Genomic DNA, 24,497 nt, shown 5'->3' with positions numbered 1-24,497 from the left:
CACCCACACTACCATTTGAAATCTTACCGATTACAGAGTATGTTGTTTGTGTGACTGGCTGTCTAAACCTACTCCCAGAACCCCATTACTACAGTTATGGTGCATTTTGTGTCATTTCTGTACATCCACCTGGCTGACATCTGCCAAAAAGAATCCCATCTCCAGATCTTTTAAAGCCATTGAAAGCACTCATGTTTTTGCTACTGGTTATGAACAGGGTGCATCATAACAGGAAAAGTTCCAGGCTCTGCCCAAACAGCTTTTTCCAGAGGCACTTCAGACTTTGAAGGATGGATTTCTTTACAATGCAAACAGTAATATATAGACATCTTTGGATCTCTTTACCTCAAGCCTTATGACTATCTTTCCTCCCAGCACTGTAGAGATGCCATAATGCTGAGTTACAGAGAGGTGACTGAGATCTCTCAGCAGCACAGATCAAGTCCTACACATGACTCCGGGTTATTCTAATGCAATTTTGCCTAACACAAAGGAGGTGTTATATAATGCAGCTGAAAAGTTTATTTATTCCCATTTTTTTCAGCAGCAAAGAGCTAATCTAGATGTAGCAGAGACACCGGCAGACCTACCCCCTTTGCACAGCTCTGCTGTAGGAGCAGCTAAAAAGCTGCGCCAGTGCCTCCAAATAGTCACCAGACGATGGTCGTGACACTTGCACTGCAGCGTGGGAGAAGGGTCGTTTCCATCTCTCTGGGCAAAGGGCTCATCTGCGATAGCTTTGTAAGCCTAAGTACAATCAAGCAGCAAACACATATCTAGGATCTCCCATGTTTGATGCTCAAGAGCAGTAGGACCAGGCAGCAAGTGCAACGCTATGCTGTAGGGCAAGCAATATAAAAATGTAACACATTTATAGAAATGTTATGGGCACATTATAGGCACAATATAGAACCCAAATCTTTTAACTGGTCAACGTAGCGGCTTGGGATGCTGCCAGAAAGGGCAGATGTGGTGGGTCCAGGTTTTCACACCGTGGGTTTTCCATTCAAAGGCGCGAGACCCCTGGATGAACGCCGTTGACTTTGCCCTCGGACACGCAGATGGCATTTCAGCTGATGAGAAACTCCTGAGCAAACTGAACGCGCTTCCAATTCCCAAATACGAAGCAGACCCTGCCCTGCCGGGTGCGCTCCTGACCGGCTCCCTGCCTACCCACCGACCGAAACCCGCGGCAGCTGCTGCCCGGGCCGGCAGCAAGACCGGGGACCCCTCTGGAGCCACAGCCCCGCTGCGAGGGGCTGCGGGGGGCGCAGGGTCTCCCACAGCCGCCTGCAAGCAGGTGCCCGCTTCTGGGGGGCACGGCGGCAGCCAGCGAGGGGGCTCACCGGCCAGGGTCCCGCCAGGCTCCCCCAGCCCAGGCTGCCAGCCCCGAGCCCCGGGGGCGCGCACCCTGCCCCATGGCCCCGCACAGCCGCCGCGCCGGCCCCCGGGGACGAGCCCCGCGGTCGCGGCCACAACCGGCCGCCCGGGCTCGCCCTCAGGGGCCGGGGGCCTTCCCCCTCGCCGAGCACGGCCGGGGGCGGGCGGCGGCCCGGCCCCCCTGAGGCACCGCCCGCCCGCGCCCTCGGCGCCCACCTCACTTTGGCCGCCACCGACGACATGGCCTCGTTCCTCAGCGTCTTCCTTTTGGACACGGCTGTGCCCATATTCGCGCGGGGGGGAGCCGCCGGGGGAGCGCTCATCGCACGACCCCGCGGCTGCCCATGCCGCGGTGGGGCCGGGTGCCGGTGCACGCCGCCGCCCCTCGCTGCCGCGCTCCCTCAGCGCCCCGCCATGCCGCGCTGCCCCCGGCGAGTGCGGCGCCCGGCCGCGGCCGCTGCCTCCTCATTGACTGCGGCAGGAGGGAGGGCCCGGGCGCGGCCCGCCGCCCAGGAAGCGCCGCTATATTTGGCCGGCGGCTCCCTCCTCCGCCTCCGCCTCCTCCCGGCTGACATCATGGAGGGCCGGCCGGGAGGGGGGCGCCGGCCCCGCCTGAGGCGGCTGCCTGGGCCCGGCGTGCCCGGGGGAGGGTGGCTGCCCTCCCGCTCCCGCCGCGGGTTATGCCCACCCCTGAGGTAAACGCCCGGCCGCCTGTGCCGGCGGCGAGGGCAGAACCGTGTGGGGGGAACAGAGGTGCAATCTGAGGAAAAAAACAGTCATTTTGGCACAAAACTGCCGCCTGCCTTTGGTGGAACCAGTGAAAGGGTTGATGCAGGTTTATTTTCCACAGCTGGGCACTCCTGATGGCAAGTGGGCTCACCACGGTCCCAACACTCGCTGGGTGACATGGGCGCAAAGTCAAGGCATCAAGTTTTGAACGTGGCAGTTGGTCTCTGAAGGGTTGACACAAATGCCCTTTCTCCTCTGCTGGGTTTGTCCCCTCAGCCCGTTACCGCTCACCGCCATTGTCCCAGGGTGGCTGGAGGTGGCCGGGCCATGAGGCAGGGCCAGGCTTCCAACACCACCTTGTCCCCGCTGTCATCTGCCAGAGCAAACGCCTTCCCCGTGGTCATCGAACGCTTGGAAACAAACCCAGTGCAAGCAGCTGGTCAGCCGAGCCTCAGAGGATTTTCAATTTATAAAATGGCAGAACTGCTTGGGTTGGAAGAGACCTATAAAGCCCACCTAGTCCAAGCCCCTGCCATGGGCAGGGACACCTTCTGCTGGACCAGGTTGCTCCAAGCTCCATCCAGCCTGGCCTTGCACCCTTCCAAGGATAGGATATCCACAGCTGCTCTGGGCAACCTGCTCTGGGTCTCACCACCCTCATTGCAATTTCTTCCTTATGCGCAATCTAAATCTTCTTTCAGTTTACACCATTTGCCCCTTGTCATGTCACTACAAGCCCTGGTAAAATGTCTTTCTCCATTTTTCTTACAACCCCCCTTTATATATCAAAATGCTGCAAGAAAGTCTCCCCAGAGCCTTCTCCATCTTTACAACCCCAAATCCTTCAGCCTTTCTTCACAGCAGAGGGGCTCCAGCCCTCAGAGCAATTTCATGGATCTAGGTTTTGATCCCTAGGAGGGTTTGGAAAAGCGCTTTTCCTTCAAAAAGTAATTTTATAAATCAATTTCAGGGCACCTGAGTGAGTGGGGGTAGCAAGTTTTTAAGTATTCACAATATATACAGAAAAAGCACTTGGGCAGTCCCCCTGGCTCTGCAAGCGAGTGCACGAATCCCTGGAATTTGGAGCCAACTCATTCAACAGTATTTGACGGAGGGGTAGAAGTTTTACAGATAATTAAACCTCCTACAAGCTTTGTGAAAAGAGGCAGACGAAGGAGGGAGTGACAGACAGGGACACCTTGTCTTGCCTGTACCTGAGGAAAGGCTGTAGCACAAGCGCATGTTTCACTGTCCTTCAGAGACCCTGCATGGAAGAGACCAAAAGTTTGGGAAAAGCTTCAGTTCTTTCTCTCCATAGACTCCAAAGTCAAATCTGCAAGAAAACATAGGAGGATTTGAACAAATTAAGTCTAACTATTTGGTCTATTAATCTACAAATTGAAAAATAAAGTAATTCATGTAGAGAGCAGAAAAAAGGTACCCAACTATCCTGGTGTGTGTGGATACAAGGAGTGGGATGTAAATATCTCATTAGCTAGAATTTTATCATACACTGGAGAATTCACTGTGTATAACAAACTTGCAGAAATTTATCGTCGCTTAGACCCAAGCTGTGAGCGGGAAAACTGCTGTGTGCACGAAATAAAGACGTCACCCTGCTTTTTGGCTTAGACTGAAGTAGAGATGCTAAGTGACGCCGGCTGCTCCATCCCTGCCACCGAGTGAGCTGGCCTCCATGTCCCATTCGCCTTGCAGAACTGCCCTTGTGGGTGAGAGTCACTCTTCCTGTGACGTTTTGTGCCTCAAGCAGGATGAACGCAGCCCTGCTGTTACACAGCACTGAACGGAGTGACGACTCCTTTAAACATTATGGTCTTGATCCCACGTGCTAGTATTGGTGAAGAGATTTTAGGGCAGGTACACCTCAGTCCTGTGTGTTGGAAGCAAGTGTGGCAGAGCTGCTGCACAGTCGTCTAATTCGATGCCTAGGCTTGCTTCATGCCACTAGAAACGCAGGGACGCAGAGATCTGAAGATCAGGAGAAGGGAGAAAAGCAGAATACATGAGAATACTTTAAAAAATAAGGTCAGCCCAAGCCTTTTGACTGTGCTTTCCCTCCTTTTTTTTTTTTTCCTGTGTAATTAGAGGGGGGAAATACTTTTTATTTCTATGTTTAAATATTTTGTCAGTTGTGGGAAAGCTATTCTTTAAAAATGCAAACAAATTCCCCCCCCAAAACTGACAGGTCTACCCTATCCCTGACATAATTCCCATGAGATCTACCTGGAAACACCCCGAAGTTGCTCACAGTGACATTTTTCAGGTACAAAACAAAACCCAGCATCAGTGCATTGGAATTCTTCCCACAGAAGATGACTACCATTAAACTTCTACTCATGACTATCCCCCCGCCCCCACCCCGTTTTTTATTGCACAGTCATGTCACCAAAGAGTTTCTACAACAGAAAACAAAAAAAATTCCATCTGTTTTTAGGGGAGCACCTTAAAAAAACCTGTAGAGAACTGAGGCTGTGCAAGCAGTTACAGTCTCAGTGAAGCAGTGCCCAGTACTGTCAATTCCCCACATTAAACAGTGGGGAAGTCTCCGCCTTCATCCTGTTTTCAGACCACTCTCTGCCACATTTGTGCCTCCTGGAGCTCTCTCAAACTCTCCCTTGTTCGTCCCCCAGCAAGGTCTTGCTCTTTGAGGCTGGGGAGGCCCAGCCCAGTGTAGGGCTCACTTATATCGGCTGCTCAGGACTTGGCCAGATGGTTTCTGATGACCTCCAAGGATGGTGATGCCACCACTGCTTCAGTCCACGTCCCAGGGCTGCACCATTCTGACAGGGAAGGTTTTTTTCCATATATCTAATGGGACTTCCTGGTGTTGCAATGGGTGCCCACTGCCTGTTGGTCTGTGTGCCCTTGAGAAGCACCTGGCTCCATCGCTCCGGAGCACCCCACAAGCACTGGTCCATGTTCCTGTAGCTTCTTCTCTTGCTCTCTGCTCCTTCCCTACATTCATTCAGGATTTTCTTCTTGATTTAGGTTTCTCCCAGGTATTTGAGGGTCTGGGTTACCCTGGTGTGGCATGGAAGAGGAGGCAGCAGGCCTCCGGCTCATTATAGCTGGAGAGACGCCTTTGCTTCGTGCTAGGAAAAAAGTCAGGCGAGCCAGGCAGACTGTTCCCCATCACTTCTCCATGGCAACAGGCCTTCCAGACGCATGCACATAGGCAAACAGGCCGAGGAGGCAGGGAGCACTGCGGTCCCTCCGCCCAAGCCCCATACCTCCACTCACGGGGCTCTGTCTGCTAAGCTCATGCCATCCTAGGGGAGCAGACCCCAAAACAGCTTCCAAAATAATCATAGCCAGCCAGAGAAATGCTTCCCTCATTCTGCTGGTGAAGGTGCAACATCCTGAAGCCCAAGCCAGGCAAAATTCATCCTGGCCAGTTATTATTTTTGTCCACATAAAGGTATCACGCTTGAAAAATGTAATATCTCAGCATCCTGTTGAACCAAACAGCACATCTCCGTCTGGTGGGAAACCCAGAGCCTTAGACCTGGTTAGGTCTAGCTCTTAGATCAGCCTGTTGATTCTCAGACTTTAAGGATCCAGTCTTTTATGTTTAGAAAAGACATTTTTGTCTAAACAACAAAACCCCCTCGTGTATCCTGACAATTCAAATGCAAAAAAGGAGAAATAAGGCAATCCAAAAACCAGTCACAGGAACAACCTGCAAAAGGCAAACAATAACAACTACTTCTTCAAACAAATCCAGCACAGGGAGCCTGTTGAGAGTCTAGAGAGTCAGAAGTTGGCCACAGTGCAGGAGGAGCATTCGTAGGAGATAAGGTCAGAACAGAAAAACAATTAATATTTTGCATCTGTAGTCAGTGAAGAAAAGCTCAGAGAAGCTTCCTGTGCCAAAAGTGATCTTTATATGGACAAGGCATTGGCTTTGGCTTATATTCAAGTGTCAGCAGAAGAAGCTGAGAAATAAATAGCCAAACCAAAGAGTGCAAATTCACCAGACTGAGATGGTTCACCTAAGTGCCCAGGAACTCAGAGATGAAACAGTTTAATTATTTAATTGTAGCGTGTAATCACTGTGCGTAACATAGCCTCAGTGTCCGAGAGATTCAAGGTGACAAATGTGAAAGGTTTGGGATTTTGACAGACTATAAAGTCTGAGGTCCCTCCCAGCAAAATGATAGAAACTGGAATAAAGAATGTAATTAGTGTCCAGTTGGATACATCTGCAATACTGGGAAGAAAAGAAAGGTGGTTTTCCTTGAATAAAGGAATCCTTCATAGATCTATTACATTTTTTCAGAGGAGTCAGTAAGCATGTTGCCTGGATTCCCAAAAGGTCTGTCACAGGAGTTTCTTACAGAAATGTGGCTACCATGGGATTAACAGAAAAGGCTCGAGGCAGATAAAGAACTGCTTAAAGGATTCTCCAAGATCAGCTATCAACAGGCAGGCTCCTGAATGGAGGGAGGACCTCAATGGAGCCCCACAGGTACCTGTGTTGGGGTCTGCTCACTTCAACATACTTAGGAATAATCTTGCAAAGGAATTGAAGAAAGGAGTGACAAAGCTTGCTGACAATGCTAAGGTATTCAGGGTCATAAATACATGAGACACTGTAAAGAATTATACAGGGACTTCATGATCGTGAATAACTAAGTAATAAAATGGTTCAGGACATCCAGAGCAGATAATTACAAAGATGGGCACACAGGAGAAAAACAGTCTCAAAGTCAGTGGCACGGTACTGGGGTCTGCACTGATCCTTATCCTCAGGAACAGCTTCTTTTTCTCCCAGGTTTAGCTGGGTACCGTCCCCACCCAAGCTGCATTTGTGCCTCTAACACTGGTCGCTGGCTTTGGAGGGAGTACAAACCCAGGAGGTAAAGGGAAGGGACTCAGCAGTCTGGTAAGCTTAAAAACAGGACAAAGCAGGTTGTTTAACAGGCACGTGAGATGACTGTAGTTTCTTTGGTCCAAATTGAGACCAGGATTGTTTGTGGCCCCTGGAGATAACGCAGTCAGTTATTTAGTTACTGGGAAGGGCAGGGTAACATCGTTAGCAGTGCCGAGGGCAGTGTGGGATCCCCCTGCCCACAAGACATCTCCCAGGGCTGTACCTTACCACAGTGTGAGCCAAGGTGTGGGTGCCAGCCAGGCACATGATGTGCTGAGACCGCAGAAGCTGTGCAGAGAGGACTGGCTCAGGCAGGGATGTTTCAGTCCCCTGCCCTCCGCTCCCACTGTTCTGCCCAAACAACTGCCCAAACAGAACAACCAGCCCAAGTGTGGTGGGAACGGAGGGGCAGAGCGCCAGACTGAAAAGGGAAGACAAACTGATGTGCCCACTGTCCATGGTGTCCTAGTTCAGCTCTTCTGACAAGTCACAACAGCCCTGAGATGGCGATAAAGTCAAGGCAGCGGGTGAGCTGGAGGAGCTGCCAGGGTTTATCTGTGTTGCACTGTTGGGAAAGAATTTGAGAAAAACAGTTATGGGCAAGTGCACTGGGAAGCTCAACATCTCCCAGGTGCCAGAAGGTCACTCAAATATCACTTAGCCACCTTCTTGCTTGGCCAATTTAGTCACTTCAAGATGTTGCTGTTGAATTCATCCATTAGAAACTTCACTCTAATGAGGCACTGTAAGAAAATAACGTTTGCAACACTGGCATAATTAAAATTAGGCAATACATCACAGAAACAATATCAATAGCTAACAAGTTGGAGTTAGCCAAGAATTATGGGTTTGCTTTGAGCAGATTCATTTGGACAGAGCTGTTCTTAAATGGCCAAGCATTTGACATCGGAAAATAAGAGCTTGTTCAAATGCAGCCCCAAAGATAGTCCTGATGAGTGGATGAACAGTTCTTCAGAACCAGCTAGGATACAGAGCACTCTGACCCAATGTTAGGCCAGCTCACACCCAGCTATTTTTAGTAAAAGACCCAATCAGTAACTATCAGGGCTGGATACGGTCTCTCAGCCTTGCTTTCTGTTACGTGACATGTTCCAGCCCTGATGGGCTAATGAGTGCAGTGTTGGCAGGAGGGGAATTCAGACCCCTTAGACCCTGATCACAGGGTTACCTGCTTGAAGATTAAACCCTCTCCTCCATCCTCCTAAGTCACTGCACTTTCCCAGATCTTCTAATCTTGCCAGCATTATGAAGAAGCCAAATATTATTTTATATTATCTGTCTGCTCCTGCACATGGCAGCAAGATCCCTAGCAGGGCAAGCCAGAAGCAGCACTGGTCCAGACTGGAGATTTGGAAGGGAGGATCCGTGCTTAGCTGGGGATGGAAGACATGGAAGAGCAGAGACTTTCTATCCCAAATTTGGAAAAAAAAAGCATAGAAAAAGGTCTTGGAGCTTTACTTCCCATGCATAGCCATAGTTTGGCAGGGATTTGAGGGCTGGTACACCCTTGAGATGAGTGCAGCAGCCCATTAACAGCACGTAGTGCCAACGCTCAGGGCAAAGCCCAGCGCTTGGGCTGAGCGTGGCTCGGAGGATGCAGTGTGCTGCCGCTCCCCCAGCTGGGCTTCTTGCATTGAGGGCATTTTCTGGGCGCAGACAGCCAGGATGTGTTTCCCTCGAACCTGAGCCACAGAGCCGCTTTGTCAGCCCCTGCTGACCTTCCAAGTTGGATCAGACAATGACTCAGAGCAGGAGCTCTTCCAAGTTGGGTTCAGTGGCAGCAGCCTGGCTTCCCGCTGGGAGACTTTCATAGTAGCACTGAGTTGGCCTGGATCTGTCCGGCTCTGCAAGCACAACCTGAACAGACTTTGCTGTGCCTGCTGTTTGGAGCGATGGGAAGGTGGTGAGGCTGTGGCATTTATTTTGTCACCTTCAGGAACCTTAGCAGCTTTCTCTGAGCAGACATTAGAGATGGGGAGAATGGCCTTTGGCTTTGCACTGTCATGCAACAGCCCCTCTACCCTGGAAATGCCTTTCCCTGCTCCCACTGCACTGCAGTACCAGCACTGGCACGGCACGGACCCAGTGGGAAGCATCACACTACTTAAAGAAAATTATGTTGCTGGCCTTTTCATTATGTTGCCCAGCAAATGTTCCCATGAAATATAGGCCTAATTATCTACCCACATTCAGATTACTCTAAGATGCAATTTCCTTCTCTGTGGAGTTTGCTTTCCTTCTGTGGATCTCATGATTGAAATACACTCAATTAGCTATTACTCTGCTGGCTGAAATCTTGAGCTGCCTTCCCGACAAGGCTGCTCCATCCAGGTCTCACTGGCATTACAACAGCCAGGTGACACAAACTCACATGCAAGCCACAAAGATGTCTCACCACTCAGCCATACCTGTTATTTATCAGATTTTTATTGCAAATGGAAAGCCTAGTCAGGACTGAGGACTTGAAACTTGAAGTATTGAACAAACCTGCCTTAAAACGTGGCTCCAGAGTGCTAAAATAATTTTCTAAGTGCAAGCCATGCCCTGCGCCAGGTAGGTTGGAGCTAGGCAGACTCAGTTGCTTGTATACCCTTGTTAATACGCATGCACGCCAATTCATAAAGCAATAACAGTAATAATAATAATAATAATGATAACATAGTTCAGGCATTTAAGGGAGGACAAGAGCGTGTCCAACCCTTTCAACCATATAAACCATTCTGTCCTTCTTCAGATCCCTCAGATCTTTCCAAAACTCCATCTTGGACGCAGCCAGAGTGTTTCCCATTCTCCTTCCCACCCACTGCATTCCCAGCCATGCAGTCCTGCTCTCCATCTCGTACCAGCAGAAAACCTTTGCCGACTCAGTTTTCTGGCCATTTACTGAGCCCAGGAACACCTGAGCGCCAATACTGGGCAGCTGTGCATAGGGTCTGTAATGTTCAAAACCAATACAGGCAAGCGGAGCTGCAAAAGAGCCCTAAGGAGGGAAACAGTGCCAGCATGGGACATTCATGTGCTCTGTGTCTGTCCCTTGGGTGGGATCATTTCAAAATCATGCTCCTAAATCCCTGCGAGGGAACTCACTCTATGCAGGAGAGGAAGCTTCTGTGTGAGACACCACATTTCTGAGCCAGGAGAGCTGACAGGAGAGTGAGCATTTCAAGAGCAGCATAATATTATACACCCCTTTTTTTTCTTAAAATGATACAGCAGGTGGAGAGAAAGAAAAAAACCAAGCATTGGATCTAGCAGGAGGGAGGATTTGAGCAAGACAGTAACATAATTTCTGTCCTGTTGGTTTAATCAGTGGCATTAAATTGACAGAAGCCAGTCCCTCAGACTAAACTATAATAAATAAACCAAATTGATTTAACAAAGGATTTAACAACAATGTGGATATTTATACGGGGAAAAGATTCCTTAATTTCCTCACAGAAAAGTGGAAGCACTGGTGTGAAGGCTATCAGAAGGTCTTCAGGCTTGCTGCCTGCTTGAAGCAGGACCGTCACCCACACTAGAACAACTTTGCTTGGTCAGGTGGTGACACTTGCTGGATGGCGATCCGCCTTCCCGAGGTGACGTGTTTCCATACTGCACCCACTCTCCTGGTGAAGGGAAACTGATTTTGCACTTACCAGGGACAGGTTTTACTCCCAGGGTCCCCAGCACCGGCAGGGGCTGTTCAGCAGCTGTGGAGGTGCAGGACTTGGCCCTTACAATAGAGGTTTCTCAAGGCTGGGATTCCCAAAACAACTCCAGGAACAGATCTGATGGTAATTGATTGCTCAGTGATTCAGTGATTACTCAGTTATTGCTCCATCCACATCTCAGTATTTCATTGTTTGGCAAAATAACAGTCTGACTTTGTCCTGACATTGGTACCATGCAGAAAAAGAAGAGCTGAAGTTTGAAGTGGCTGTTACGTGTAAGATGGAAGAGAAAACATTGCTACTGAAGGAAAGCGTCCCTATAAACGTCTCATTCCTGAAGCTCCGCTCCATCCGTGCCCTGCACCATGTCCAACTCTTGCTGTATCTAAGGGTGCTGGGCACAGAAACAAAACAATTTCCAGCTGTCTTGCACATTTGCTATTACTGTTGGCAAAAGGGCTCACTCAGGCAGAGCTGGAAACGCAGAACCCCTGCTCCGCACAGCCCAGGGCATGGCAGGACCAGCTCCCCCCAACAGGGGTGTCACAAGGCTGTGCAAAGGAGCAGCAGTCGCACGCGTGGGGACTGATCCTGTGTAGAACGAGGCCAGGGAGCAAGGAGAGAAGCAGGTAGAAAAACATAAGAGGAGGATGACTCAGAAAGCTCAGCTGGAGGATAAGGAGGGATGCATTTAGCCTTTCCCTCTTGGTGGGCGGAGGGAAACTATTTGCGATGGTTGTGGCAGAAGGAACGAGAAGCTGAAAGGGAGGTGATGAAAAGAGGGGAGCTGGGCTTTGCCGTATGTGCACCGCAGGCCTTCCCACGGCTCCTCCTTCTGACCTGAAGTACACACCTGCATCTGTGCTAGCGACAAGAATCAGCTCTGGGCAGCGCAGGGAGGTTCACGCAGGGCTGCACACACATTCAGGGCCATCACTAGCTCCTGGCCACGGCAAGGGGGTAGCAAAATAGGTGCCATCTGCTTCAGCTGGGGCATGGCACAAAGGTGCAGGCGGTGAAGAGCCTCTAAGTTAGACCCTGTTGGCAAGGATAACAAATTCCACAATTGCAAATAAAATAGCCCAGGGCACAGGAAAAGAGTGGCTACAGTGTGCTTGTGAGGGTAGGAGGAAGTTATCCATTCTGCTGTCCCTGCCAGTGCCCCACTTCCAAGCTGTCCTGCAGAGAGGAAGGAGGGCAGCCCGCAGGGGCTGGTAGTGAAATCAGATGGGTGCCGAGTGAGACTGGGCAGGGGGCTTGGGATGGGCAGCAGCTGAATCCATCGCTGTTCTGCAGGAGAGGACCTGGATGCTGCTGCAAATCTTCAGCTGAACCAGAGCTGAAAGTGTTGTGCTTGTACTGAGCAGGTGAATGTCACAGCATGAGAAATAACACAGAAAAGGGCCATCGTGTGCAGGCTGCGCAGGTCTGGTATGACACCAGGCAGAGGACCTGGCCTCGCTCTGGCTGCCACATTTCAGGGAAGATTTGGGCCGGTTGTAGAGGGTTCAGGGGGAACACCGCCAGGCCTTGATGGCACAAAAATGCAGCCTGTGAGCAAAGGCTGAAAGCGAAACTGATTCACACCAGAAAATTAAAGACATGGGGGGACACAGCAATATGCTCTAGCTATGTACAAGGCTGAAGGCAGGACAGGGCAAGAAGCAATGGAATTAAACTGATGGGGAAATACAGGTTAGACCTAAAGAAAAACTGTTTAAGGAGAGTGAAGTGGTGAAACAGACTGCCAGGGAGACCAGAGATGCTCCAGTGCGGAGAGGGCAGCTCAGGTGCACTATCAGGTGCAACCAGGTGGAGCATAGCCTTTCTTGGGCACCAGGTCAGACGGGATGGTCTTGGCACAGTTGCTCCAGCTTGCTTTGCCAACACACTACAGAGTCACGTAACTCTGCCATGGAATGGTATGACTTGTTGGCCTCTTCAGCACCCATGGAACCAGCAGTTTCCAAACTTCATGGAGATGGTGACAATTATCAGGGAAATTGAAGGGGGAAAAAAACCACCTTGTAGAGTGGGAAACCAGCGGTTCTTTGAGTAGAGCTTGCAACAGGGCAGAAAAGCTGATACTGCAGGGTCAAGAAAATATAAGTTTGGCTGAAAGCTCATCCTGTAAGTTGGTAACCTGAAACCAACAACTGGAAGCAAAATGCCAATATATATGAAGAGGAAGAAAGTAATAGATACTAATCAATATGCAGCAATCACCACAACAAAGTATGAAGCAGAGATATTGATAGAGGAGGGTAAGCGGACAGAAGAAAATCCAAGCCTGGCAAAGCCACAACCAGTAAGAAGTGTAAATGTATTAGAAACAACAAAAACATTAATGATGCTGTATACTTGTTTCATAGACTTAGAGAAGCATAAAAACATTTTGGTCAGGAGCAGCCTCAGGTGTCTCTAGTCCTACATCCCACTTGGAGCAGGACCAATGCCAAAGCAGTGCCACCTTGCTCGGGGATCGCCCAGCTGAATTTTGAAAATCTCCAAGCATGGAGAAGCCACGATATTCCTAGATGAGGAGGTACGTTGCTAGCAACAAGGCCCTCAGTGTGTCTCTTCTGCATTTAGAAAAGATGGGAATGTAGGACATGAGGATGATGAAATACTCTCTGGTCTACTAACAACTGAGAGCATCTCGGGTGACATCTGTGAGGTTTCTAATTCAGCAGATTCACATGATCTGCACCTGAGGGCCCTCAAACAGCGTGCCAAGCTGAGCTGCCTTCACTCGCTGCTGAAAAGCTTGAAGCCTGGGGAGCCGCCAAGTTTGGCAGGATGCTACTGTGGTGCTCGGCAGGCAAAGTGGGTGCCCTGGTTAACAGCTGGTCAGTCCAGCATGACATTCAGATTGAAAAATGGTGAGGACACAGAGGATTCAATTAATATAGAATTCAAGGATTAAAAATACACCCATTAGTGTGGTATAATGGAAACGTCTTGTCAAATGAGCCTCATTTCATCCTTTGAGAAAATTACAAGTTTGTAGATAAAGGTTACCATGTAGCCATTATTTGCTTAGCTTTTGGCAATGTGTTTGACTTAATATCATATGACACCCTAATTACAAATTTAGCAATATACAATCTCAATAAAGCCCACATTAAATGGATGGAGAGCTGCAAACCCATCTCCAAAACAAGGAGACATCATTGAACAGAGATGATTTAGAGGGATTCTGCAGGAGTCAGTCCCAGCCTGACACTAATCAATGTTTTCATCATTGATTGAGAAATGAGCACAAAACACAGCTGATAAATTATACAGCTGCTGGAAGCAAAAGGGCTAGCAGTGAATAATCATGACAGGGAAGTTATACAGAGCAACTGGGATGTTTTCTGTGCACAAACCCATTTTCACTTAGCAGTATTAAAATAGGCCAGCTTTCAAACAGCAAGGAAGAAATGTTTCATCCAAAAAAGAAGGGATGCAAAAAATCTAGGCAGTGACAGGGAAAGGTAAATCAGCGCCAGTTGCTTTTGCAGCACTCCAGCAACACGATGCTGGCCCCATATACAGAAATTGGAGACGGAGGATAAGAAAAGCGGGACTGTCCTGGCTGCGCTTCTCTGCAGTGTAAAGAGTGGTGACCAGAGAGGGGACAGCTGAAGTCCCAAAGGAGACAGACAAAGCCCTCGAGCTACAGGTACCCCATGGGGTGCAAGCCATGGGGCTGGGGACAGGCTCCAGCTTGCAGCCTACTGCCAGCTCTACCTTACAGCAGTGTCAGGACCCAGTCACGCTCATGCCACCAGCACACTCCAAGCCACTCATCCCCATCCTCTCGGCACCCTCTAGAAGCGTGACAATAAAACAAAAGCACTCTCCCAAGAGAAAAAAAATTGGTTTGCTGAGCTCTTGCATCAGGCTTGGGTTACGTTCCTCCCCCCGACATTATTTGCTGCCACTAATTGTTGAGACATTTATAATAAAGGGAAGCTCAGGTGGTTTTTCTGAGGAGGCTGGAGATGAGACACCCAAGGCTTGCAGGAGGGTCTCTCCAAGGAGCAGGGACCCGGCTGCAAGTTGTCTCACAATGACTTACTTATGCCACTAGCAGAGATGCATTTTCTTGGTGGATTCTGGACCTGCAGCCCCAGAGGGGTTTTTCCATCACCTGCTCCTAATCCACCCCCGGCCCAAGCAGCCCAAGGGCCCTGGTAACCCTCCTGGATGGGGCCAGGATTGGGGCATCTCATGGCCAAAATCCGACCAGTGAGGCCGTGGCCTTTCACAGCTGCTGGAGAAATGCTCAGCTCTGCTGGTATTTTTAGCTCATCTGCCACATCGCTTGAGTTCGTGGCGTGACCTAGTTTGGCAAGGCACAAAGTGCTCATCCTGCTGGGTCCTCGCTTGGCCACGTGCTCGGGAGGATGCCGATGGCCCTGGGAACGGCTCCCCCGAGGCACTGCTGTCCTGGCACACGGTGCTTTGCCTCCCTGCGGATCAGCACAGCCGACTCAGGGGCAGATTTTAGGGAGGAGGAGGAGGAGGAGGAGGAGGGTCCTCTGGGAGCCAGAGCTGCCTGCAACGGGAACATGTGCAGAGCCCTCGGGTGGGCGCTGCTCTTGGGGACTTGACAGCCTTTTTACTGGGGCTCTGTGCTTCCGCTTTTTTCTCGCCTCATGCAAAATCAGCAGCTCCCAGACCAGCACAGATGCAGCCTGGATTTGGGTCCCCAAGGAAGTTGCCTTCAATAACTCAGCTTCCCAGCTGGCCAAGTGGTATAGCCAACCCAACTGGTCCCCTATGGAGCCCCATCCAGCTTGACTCTGGTGATGGGGAGCAGAGCTGCTTTGATGCACGTCCACCCTGCCCGTGGCTCCGGCAGGGACCAGGCTCAGCCCTGGCACTGCTCAGCAGCTGATGCATCTGCTGTGACCTTCTGTAGAGCCTCCCCCAGCAGCCACCATGCTGAGGGCTTGGCTCCCTGAGGCTGTGCAATCCTGGTGTTCAAAGGTCAGGGCCTGACAGGGTGCTCCCAGCCACGCCAGCCAGGTCCTATTTTAAACCATCCATCCCCTGCCAGAACTTTAAAATCCCCACTTGCCACCCCAGGGCTGGGGTATGAGGGGCATGAGCAGAAGTGCTCTCCTCCCACTGCCTTTGTGCACCGAGGCATGGCCATGGCAGACACCCCCTCCACAAACACAGCAGCTCTTGGGCACTTAGAAAACCTCTTTCCTGACACTTGGAGAGCACTGGAAGGTGCATCACTCACAGAAGAGGAGCCCCAGAAAGCAGAACACTCACCCCAGTGAGCCCTGCAAGGCTCAGCTCTCCCCTCTGCTGTTGGGGTCCCAAATCTCCTCCACCACGAGGCGTGTGTCCCAGCCGGAGCTGGAAAGGTGGCTGTGGCTCCTGGTTCAGGCAGCCCCGCACTGGCACGCCTGGCTGCAGCCCAGGCACGGATCCACCAGGCCAGCGTGACTTCCTCCTCACCAGCTCTTTCCTGCCTCATTACCCCTGAAATCTCAGGGGGGCACCGCTTTGCCAGCCCTGCTCTAAAAGCTTTTCCAATCTTTGCTTTGTTAAAAGCTTTCTATTTTCAGCAAGGAAGCAAGCAGAGAAGAGAGATTTTACAGCCAGCAGCTGACTGACTGTCATGGCTGAGCCACAGGGCAGCAGCGTAAGGGATGGCCTGAGCTGAGCTGGCATCCCCCAGCTCCGTAGCAGGGAAAGAAGTCACCCACCAGCCACTTCCAGCTAATTCAGCACCTAATATAGGAGCAGAACAGCAGCAACAGCCTGGTCACACACTGGGGGAAGGGACCCACACCAGTGGGAGAGGGGAAACCACCAAGCTGGGTCTGCGAATGATAAAGCCAAGGACGACAGAACTGGCAGACGCGTCCTTCCCTGCCACATCCAACCGTGCAGGAGCCAACATTGCACAGCCTGGGCAAATTCTCACTCAAAGAGCAACAACAACCCTTCTGGCAATAGCAGTGACGAGCTGAAACCTGCTGCTGAGTGCCTCTGCCTTGAGGCAGCCTTTACTCACTGTGAGGAAAGTGAGTATTGCAACTCAGCCCACGAAGAGGTGGATGCACATGCACCCAAGGTGGAGTAAAAAAATTACCAGTGCCAGAGAGCACCCCACTGTGCCTCCCTGAGCCCAGTGGGGTGCAGAGCACCCTGGCAGGCAAAGTCAAGGGCAAACAGGGCACTTGGGGCCACCCGCAACCATGCAGCAGCAACCTGCTCAAGCACAGGCACAGCACAGAGCTCACCCTGTCCTGCCCAGGGACACACGGGCAGGTCAGTGCTGTTCAAGCAAGGCACCGGCCTTATTCAGCATATTCCTCTGGGGCTGTGCATCACATCTAATGTGTCTTCTCTGAGGAAGAAATGTGTCATTTATGGTACATTTAAAATTAATGCACATTTGGTGTTCTTTCTGATCCCAAATTATACAACACGTGAGCGCTATGATGTAGAGCTGCGCTCGCCCCTGTGAGGACAGCATCGCCCGCCGGCCCTGCTCAGCCTCCCTGACAGATACCACTGCTAAAGACGAGATTTTAGAAAATATTTCCAATGGCATCATTAGTGTTTGTACCTCATTGCTACCAACTCCTGCCTGGTACCAGGGGTGTCCCATGCCATGCAGGAAGGCTTGGGCTCAGCACAGCACAGCTCTGTATTTGGGCCATGTCGGACCAAAATCACTGATCAACGTGTTTTTCCAGAGCTAGAGGCCCAGCTGCTTCGTGACGGGAAGCGCATTGCTGTCCGTAACCCCCTGACAGTCCGAGGCTTAATTAAGAGCCGTCCCTGCTGGTGCCAGCCACGGTGGAGAGCAGTGACGGCTCTGCCAATTACCTGTGAAAATGCCATGCTTGCTCTAAGTAACACTCAGGCCCCAGGTGAATTCCCAGCGCTCAAAACGCTGCTCAGGGCTGGTCCTGCAGCAAGCAAAGTGTCTCCAGCAACAATCCTGACACACAATTACATAGATTTATGGTATATTATTTTCTAAAACTGAGATGAACATTGACACCACTTCAGTTTTGCTTTTTCTTCTTCTTTTTTTAAACAACAGGCAAATGTTTTCATTGCTTTTGCTGGTGCCACCATTTCCACTAAAAGCCTTGATTTCAGTAAGGGAAAGGGGTTTGGCAGTTCTGACTTGCCCAGCATGGATGTCCCCAGGCTGCAGCAAGCTGGATGTGCCAGCATTTCCCAGCCTTTGCAGCCGGCACCCACAAGCAGCTGTGCCCCATCCCTATTTCCCAAGGCAGCTCCCAGAATGCAGGTGCAGGCATGGATGCCCTGCCAGCTCCTCTCAGCACCATTTATACCAGAGCCCAAATTAAGGCCACTGGGAATAAGAGGGTTGGACCCTCCATGACCTGAGGAAGGGATGGGGACAAGGAGCATGGATGCAGATCCCACCAAACCCAACGGGAGTGGAATCAGCCATCAGTCAGGAAGGAACCACTAATGGGAGCCTGCGTCCTGGTGCCAGCAAAAGCCACATCACAAATTCATGTCCATCAAACAAACAGCATCTTAATAAACCCAATGCTTCCTGCTCCGAGAAGGCACTGTCCCATGGCAAAAGCTCGTGTCCCATGGCTGTGTTTCAGCAGGGCTCTCGACATGATAGGCAGGAGTGGGTGCCAGCCTGGCCTCATGGAGCCCCTGCGGGAGAGGAAAATATTTGCTGTATTTCTCGTTTGCTGATTTTATTACCAGCTCTTACTCACAGCAACAGTAAATTAAACCCAGAGGCACAGTAAAGCCCCCGCATCTTGACAGCTTAAACACAGTCCTCAGGCGGCACGCAAGGAAAATCACATGTCGGAGGAGGTCAGGGGAGCACGAGTAAATACGATGAGATTAATTTTGGAACAACACGCAGCGAGAGTGACGTCTGCCAGGGAAGGAGCATTGCAGGGTCCTGCCACAGCCCTGGCCGCTCCTGCCTGTAGAGCAAAGCCCGGAGAGGCTGCAGGAACACAACCGGCTCCACACAGGGTGAACGTGAGAAGCCATGGCAGGAGCCGTCACGAACAGCCACGTATGAGCACAAGAGCAAAGCTGTGCCCCTGCCTGGGCAGAGCTTCCCAGACGTTTTGGATGGGTCTTTCCAGCAGCCACGCGGACAACAGTGGTTCCTTCTTCTCAAACCCCAGAGGAGCTGTCTCAAAGAGCAGAACAGCTCATCAGGCCACGTTTAAGAAAGCAACTAAGTTCGTTCATTACTTGCACTGAGCCACTTGCAGCAGGTCACCCCCAAGGTGCTGCCCCGTGGGGACATGAGTGCCACTGCTCACCAGCATGGGAGGTTGGGACAGCCTGGCTACAGTGTCCCCTACCCAGGTGGGGATAGCAGCTGTCCCCTACAGGGACTGGGGCTGGGGTTGGAGTCCTGCAAACAGATTTCCCCAAATCACCTGCCCTCCTCCATGGCTCGCCCTCTCCAGCGGGCCCCTGGTTCTCAAATCACCAACTTGGGGCATGTCTGTCCCCTCAGCGCAGCAGCCACAGTCACTGGCAGAGCCCTGGGGCAGCACAAGCTGCAAATCCATCACCAGGACGTGTTTCTGAAAGCTCATTCAAGGCTTTACCCCCAGCAATCAGCTACCATCAGACATGTCAAAGCAAAAGCTGCTTTCCCACCGCAGCTACTGCTCACAGCCATAGTTCCTTGGGACCTTGCTCCGATCCTGCCACTTCTTGCTGGGCACTGACTGGCATCAGGCTTGCGCGGGAACCAGCTCTGCGTTCTTTTCACCTAAGATGAAACCTTCAGGCCTCAGCAGCTGTTTTTTCTCCTTCAGCAAGGTCAAATTCATCCAGCTGTTGATCAGACTTTACCTTTTAGGGGAGATCACACACCCATGAAGAAATTGCAGGGAGAGCAGGTGGTTTCCAGCCGAAGCCAGTACCCACCGACCCGGCCAGTGGAGCCCAGCAGGATGGTGGCCTGGGCCAGGACAGCTGAGACAGGCAGGCTGGGGCTCTCAGCACCCTCTTCCTGCGGCATTTCTAGCGAAACAGCGAGGGGACTGTTGCTGGAGGACCTGAGGTATGAAGGAGTGATCCAGCATCATCTCCTTAGCACAGGGTTGGGTGTCCAAGTGGGCAGGGACTGCTTGAAACCTCCAAACACGGAATTGCACATGCGAGAGCAGGATCATTAGGATGCACCTGGGTGTAAGTGCAGGACAGGGCTGAATCACCACCAAAACCCTGCACCGCCTGACTGCACAGCTGGGCAGACCACAACGAGCAGCAAAGTGAGCTGGAAAAACAATTTTGCTTTTAAAGTTGCACCATAATTGTTTTACATTCCTCTGTACGGAGGAAAAGATTGTTTTAATGGTCACGGCTCAGCTATGGAGAACACAGCTAGGGAGGAAAGTTGTGATCAATTATTTAGAAAAGACTTTCAGTCTCACATCAAAGGTTTATCTTCTGTCCGCGTACACCTGAACCAAGTGCCATTTCCCTGTGGAACAGGGCACAAAGCAAACACAGAAGCTCTAATTAGCACACCCCAGAGCCCAGCAATTTCTGCAACTCCTTCAACCACGAGCCCAGCAGCTCACACCCAGGGTGCAGGAGCAAGTCTGGCTGCCAGGAAGTTTAGAGTTAGAATACACAACTTGGAAATTAATTACCTGTTTGAACAGAGGGGAAGAGCTCTCCTGGACCAGCGCAGAGCCATACAAGAATAAGATGGGTTCAGGCTAACAGACTTCTTCATCCTTCTGGGAAATAACCTGCGGTGCTCATCCTGTCCCAGGCTGCTTGGCAGCCAGGGAAAGGGAACAAACAGAATCAGTCCCTGCTCCGGGAACCACAACACAGGTGTCTGACAAATGACAATTTGTCTGTCATCAGAAGGTCTGACCCAGCCTCTGCTGAAGGCACATTTCTTTTTAAACGTGTCCTTCAAAGGCTGAAGGCCACTGACACAATAGTCGGTAAGGGCGACCACAGGACCTCGGTCATCTCTAGGGTTGGTCTGTACTCCAGCCCTATTCTCTGTTTCCCAGGAAAAGGTTCCTGTACTTCAACCACCTAGTAAGTACAGACACTGAAGGGACTCACATCAGGTTTGCATCCCCTCATCAGAAAAAAAAAAGCTCCAAATTGTGCTGCTGCTGCACGAGACATGCTCTTCACGTGTGGGCTCAGAGCAGCTCTGCGGGTACAGACTGTGGTAAGGTGGGCACTCACCTGAACAACTCCCAGGTCTTCCCAGGCTCATTCCCAGCTGATGAGCCTCTCCTGTAACTGCCACCACCACCACACCGTGACCGGTCTCAACAGAAATCAAATCTCCAGCTCCACAGGCAGCCTGTGCCTTCACAGAAGGCCCCAGCTGCTTGCTGCTTTGCCTCCACTTCAAAAGCCATTTTTTAAAGTTTTCTCTTTAAGAATTGATTCTTTTCAATAGCAGGGAGCAGCCTCCAGAACTGCAACATATTCTGTACAACGGCATTAAGCAAAATCTGCCTCAAAGATCTGGATGATCCTTGCAGGGAAGGTCTCCGATCACTCCTGAAGGGGCCTGCCCGAGGTACAGCCAGGCTGGGTGGTCTCACCAAGGGGAGGGCTGGAGTCCTTTTGCAAAGAAAACACCGACCTGAAGCTCCGACACTTAAAAATACCATTTTGTGTAAGAAGAAAGGCCTCCCTGGGTAAGGGCTGCACATTCGTGGACGTGACAGAAGAAAAGCTGATGCAGGGCAGGTAGAGAAAGACAGTCTGTGCCACAAGAGAGGAGGTTTAACGCAGAGAACAGGTCACACTTCATAGTGTTTACAGCCACCACAGCCCTTGGTGGTGCCACCAAACATGTTTCTGGCCTCAGAGTTGTGCTGCCCAGCTCTGGTCACGCCTGGAGGCACCGCTGCACTTCACATCGGAGGGCCAGGATTGCTCAGCACAGGAGGCAGCTCTGAGGAGTGTCTTCAGGGCTCTGGTCGGATGACAATTCCCCTCAAGGCAGCAGCACGTAGAGCTAGTGCTGAGCAGAGGAGTTTACATAAAGCAAGAATTAGCTTGACAATCCAGCCAAGCGGAGCCATTGGCAATGACAGATGTGAGACAAGAAGAGCAAGCACCAGGGGACTTCTGAACACAGGCCAACTCACATCGACTGCTGCAGCCCTCGGCAGGGAAGAACACTGGAGATTCTTTCCAACGCTTGACAACACAGTGAGTGACTCCTGCAAAGGTTAGAAACTGAAAACTGCACGTTTCTTTGCAAGCCCGATACAAGCAGAGGCAAGTTTGGCTCTTAGTTATTGACAGCCTTCTCTCTGTGGGGCCCAACACAAAGAACCACGCAGATATTTCAATCCAGCAAAATAACTTTATTTCACAGGGCAAATACAGCCACAAGTAGTGATTCCAGAGTTGCCTGGCAAGTGTCACCTCCACAATCCATCAGGAAATGTTCTGCTGATGGCTTGAGGATACAGGCTCTACAGCTAGCATTCACATTAATTACATTTCTTAGGTTTAGATTTCAAGTGAAACACATTCAGAGTTGCTCCTGTCAGAGTACTGCTCATAAGTACACGGCTGAAAAGTCACTGAGGAGTTAATTACACAGTTACCTGATTCATTGGAAAAGAAAGCAACGCTGCGACCCACAGAACCCTCCCTCTCTTGTGGGCTGCTGCTTGGAGCCTTATCAGCACATGGCAGGATAACATCCCATTGTTCTTTGGGCCTTCGCAATAAAACCAGCGACTAGAACACACGGCAGCAAAAATCAAGACAGCATTTCACTGCACGTTCCCATCATGTTTCCCCTCTGCCAGTCTCAGAGTGATTAATAACCAGCCGCTCCTACTAGCACCTGTGTGAAGTAGTATGGCACACGTCAGCCACCCGTCACTGGAGGTCCAAAGGGACTCGGGCATGATGCAGGTATTTGTGCTTAGTCCTGGCAGCTGAATGCCCCAGACTCTGTCCAGAGAAGGGCAAAAGCTTGCTTAATTACAACAAGATGTTGTTTTGGTTTTTTTAAACATTTAATAAATAAATATGGCTGCTGTCAGTATGACTGGGAAGTAGCTCTCCGAGCCTTCCGAGTGCTAGCCTGGCTCTCCTGTGCTGCTTGCCTGGCCATCCACACTGGGGACATTCCTGCGCTTTCTTATCTGCATTTCTTCATCCTGAAGGAGAAAAAAAGAAAGAAAGCACAAATTAATTCTTCATCATCCTCTCCGAGCTGGATTAAACCTCTTTCCCCTCCACCTTTGTCCACCAACCATTACCCACTGGGGATCAGCCCAGCAAACAGAATCTTTACACCATCACTCCAGCTCCCCACTCAAAACACTAAAGTCATCTTACATCCCCACATGGGCAGCTACCCAGGCTGGGCACCTTCCCAAACCATTCACATGCTCCCACTAAGAAACTGTTCACGTCCAACACAACAGGCAGCTTCACCTTTTAAACCTGCCAGCCACTCTAGCTGAAGTAAGAGTGGAAGGGATACAGCCCTTCCAAGCTTTGCTCCTCAGCCTGTGGGCCACATCATGTGAAGTCTGGCCTCACAGTGCAGCTTTTCCTCAGGGTGGACCTGATGATGTCCCACAGAATCAAACACCTTTGACTGGAAGGCACCTCTGGAGGGTAAAACACAATTTTCTGCTCTGAGCAGGGCTAACTCTAATGCTAGATCTGGTCCTTCAGGGCATCTGTTTGGTTTTCAAGTGTCTGCAAGGATGGAGTTTCCACCATCTCCTGGCACAGCCTGTTGCAGTTCTCAGCCACGCTTACTGGGAAATAATTCCCCCTGGATGCACGGAGGATCTCCTTTAGCACAAGTTCTACTGTCACCTCCTGCCTTTTTGCTGCGCACCTCTGCTGCTGTCTTCTCCATAACCACCCGGCAGGCAGCTGCAGCCAGATCTTTTCCTCAGAGCTGGAGAAAGACGTTCCTTCAGCCTCTCCCATGCCCAGTGCTCCCCAGCCCTGACCCACCTCGCCAGCAAACCCCCAGGAGCTGTGGGGCCAGGTTTTAACCCTGGCCAGGTTTTGCCACACGCTGTAAGACGACTGACCTGACCAGGGCGAGCACATGTCATTTAGCGTCTGTACTACATGAAAAGCAAACTTAATTCTGCACAGTCCTCCTCAGCAAGCCCCTTCCAGGAGCTTTCCTCAGTATCCTTCCCGACACCTCCACCACACCCCCACCGCACACCATTCACACGGGACTCGGCAATGGCACCGGCATCGCCTGTTTCCAGGGCAGTTTGTACCGAGTCAGAGTCTTCTTCAACCTGGTCGCTTCTGAAATTGATATAATCATCCTTCTGGTTGTCCAGAATTTCTTCCTCGTACTCAGTCTGGTAGTCTGACTCATCTGAAGAGAGAAAAAACACTGGGCTTAACTAGCATTCAGAGAGGCGGAGAAAACCAGGAGAGGAACGATAGCTGCCTCTGCGGAGCGCAGGGCAGGGGACTGGTGGCCAGCTCTGCAGCTCAGTGAACTGGGACTGCTCCAACACGGATATCAGCTCTCCAGCCAGATCACAAAACAAACCATGTCCTCTGTGAATTGCTGTCCTGGAGCCCTCCACAATCTAAAGAGCCTACAGCAAGAGCAGCAAATTATCCGTGTTATTCTGCTGGCTGCCTAGCCCGACAGGACACGAACGCTGGCAACGGGGAGGTGCTCCCTGGTGAATGCTCTTCCCAGAATAGCTGCTCTCTCCCACCCATCCGTCCAGACAAGACCTGCAGAACACCTTCAGAAGACATGCCTATAAGCGACCAACCCAAGCTCTCCTGGGCGTATCCGTCACAGACTCCCT

At 51.0% G+C, this 24,497-nt stretch overlaps 2 protein-coding genes across 11 annotated transcripts in view; both read right to left on the bottom strand.

Moving 5' to 3' along the window:
- NSMF (NMDA receptor synaptonuclear signaling and neuronal migration factor) overlaps positions 1 to 11,438 on the bottom strand; it is a 62,541-nt gene extending 51,103 nt beyond the window's left edge. For all 5 annotated transcript variants that reach the window (XM_080402074.1, XM_080402077.1, XM_080402075.1 and 2 more), the window contains exon 1: positions 1,597 to 11,438. In XM_080402074.1, the coding sequence (XP_080258200.1) occupies positions 1,597 to 1,703 (107 nt within the window). In that variant the 5' untranslated portion in view covers positions 1,704 to 11,438. The remainder of the gene's footprint in view (positions 1 to 1,596) is intronic.
- A 53-nt stretch (positions 11,439 to 11,491) lies between these two features.
- PNPLA7 (patatin like domain 7, lysophospholipase) overlaps positions 11,492 to 24,497 on the bottom strand; it is a 135,901-nt gene continuing 122,895 nt past the window's right edge. The window contains exons 35-36 of one of the 6 annotated variants that reach the window (XM_080402031.1): positions 23,943 to 24,046; positions 11,492 to 22,844 (exon numbers count right to left, since the gene is read on the bottom strand). In XM_080402031.1, coding sequence (XP_080258157.1) covers positions 22,764 to 22,844; positions 23,943 to 24,046 — 185 coding nt within the window. In that variant the 3' untranslated portion in view covers positions 11,492 to 22,763. Of the gene's footprint in view, positions 22,845 to 23,884; positions 24,047 to 24,497 lie in introns of all 6 variants that reach the window. The other 5 variants (XM_080402033.1, XM_080402036.1, XM_080402034.1 and 2 more) reach the window with 5 other exon arrangements.

The sequence above is a fragment of the Falco punctatus genome (assembly GCF_963210335.1).
Source record: "Falco punctatus genome assembly, chromosome: 9".
In the NCBI taxonomy this organism is placed as follows: Eukaryota; Metazoa; Chordata; class Aves; order Falconiformes; family Falconidae; genus Falco; species Falco punctatus.
This window is presented reverse-complemented; position numbering and strand designations above follow the sequence as displayed.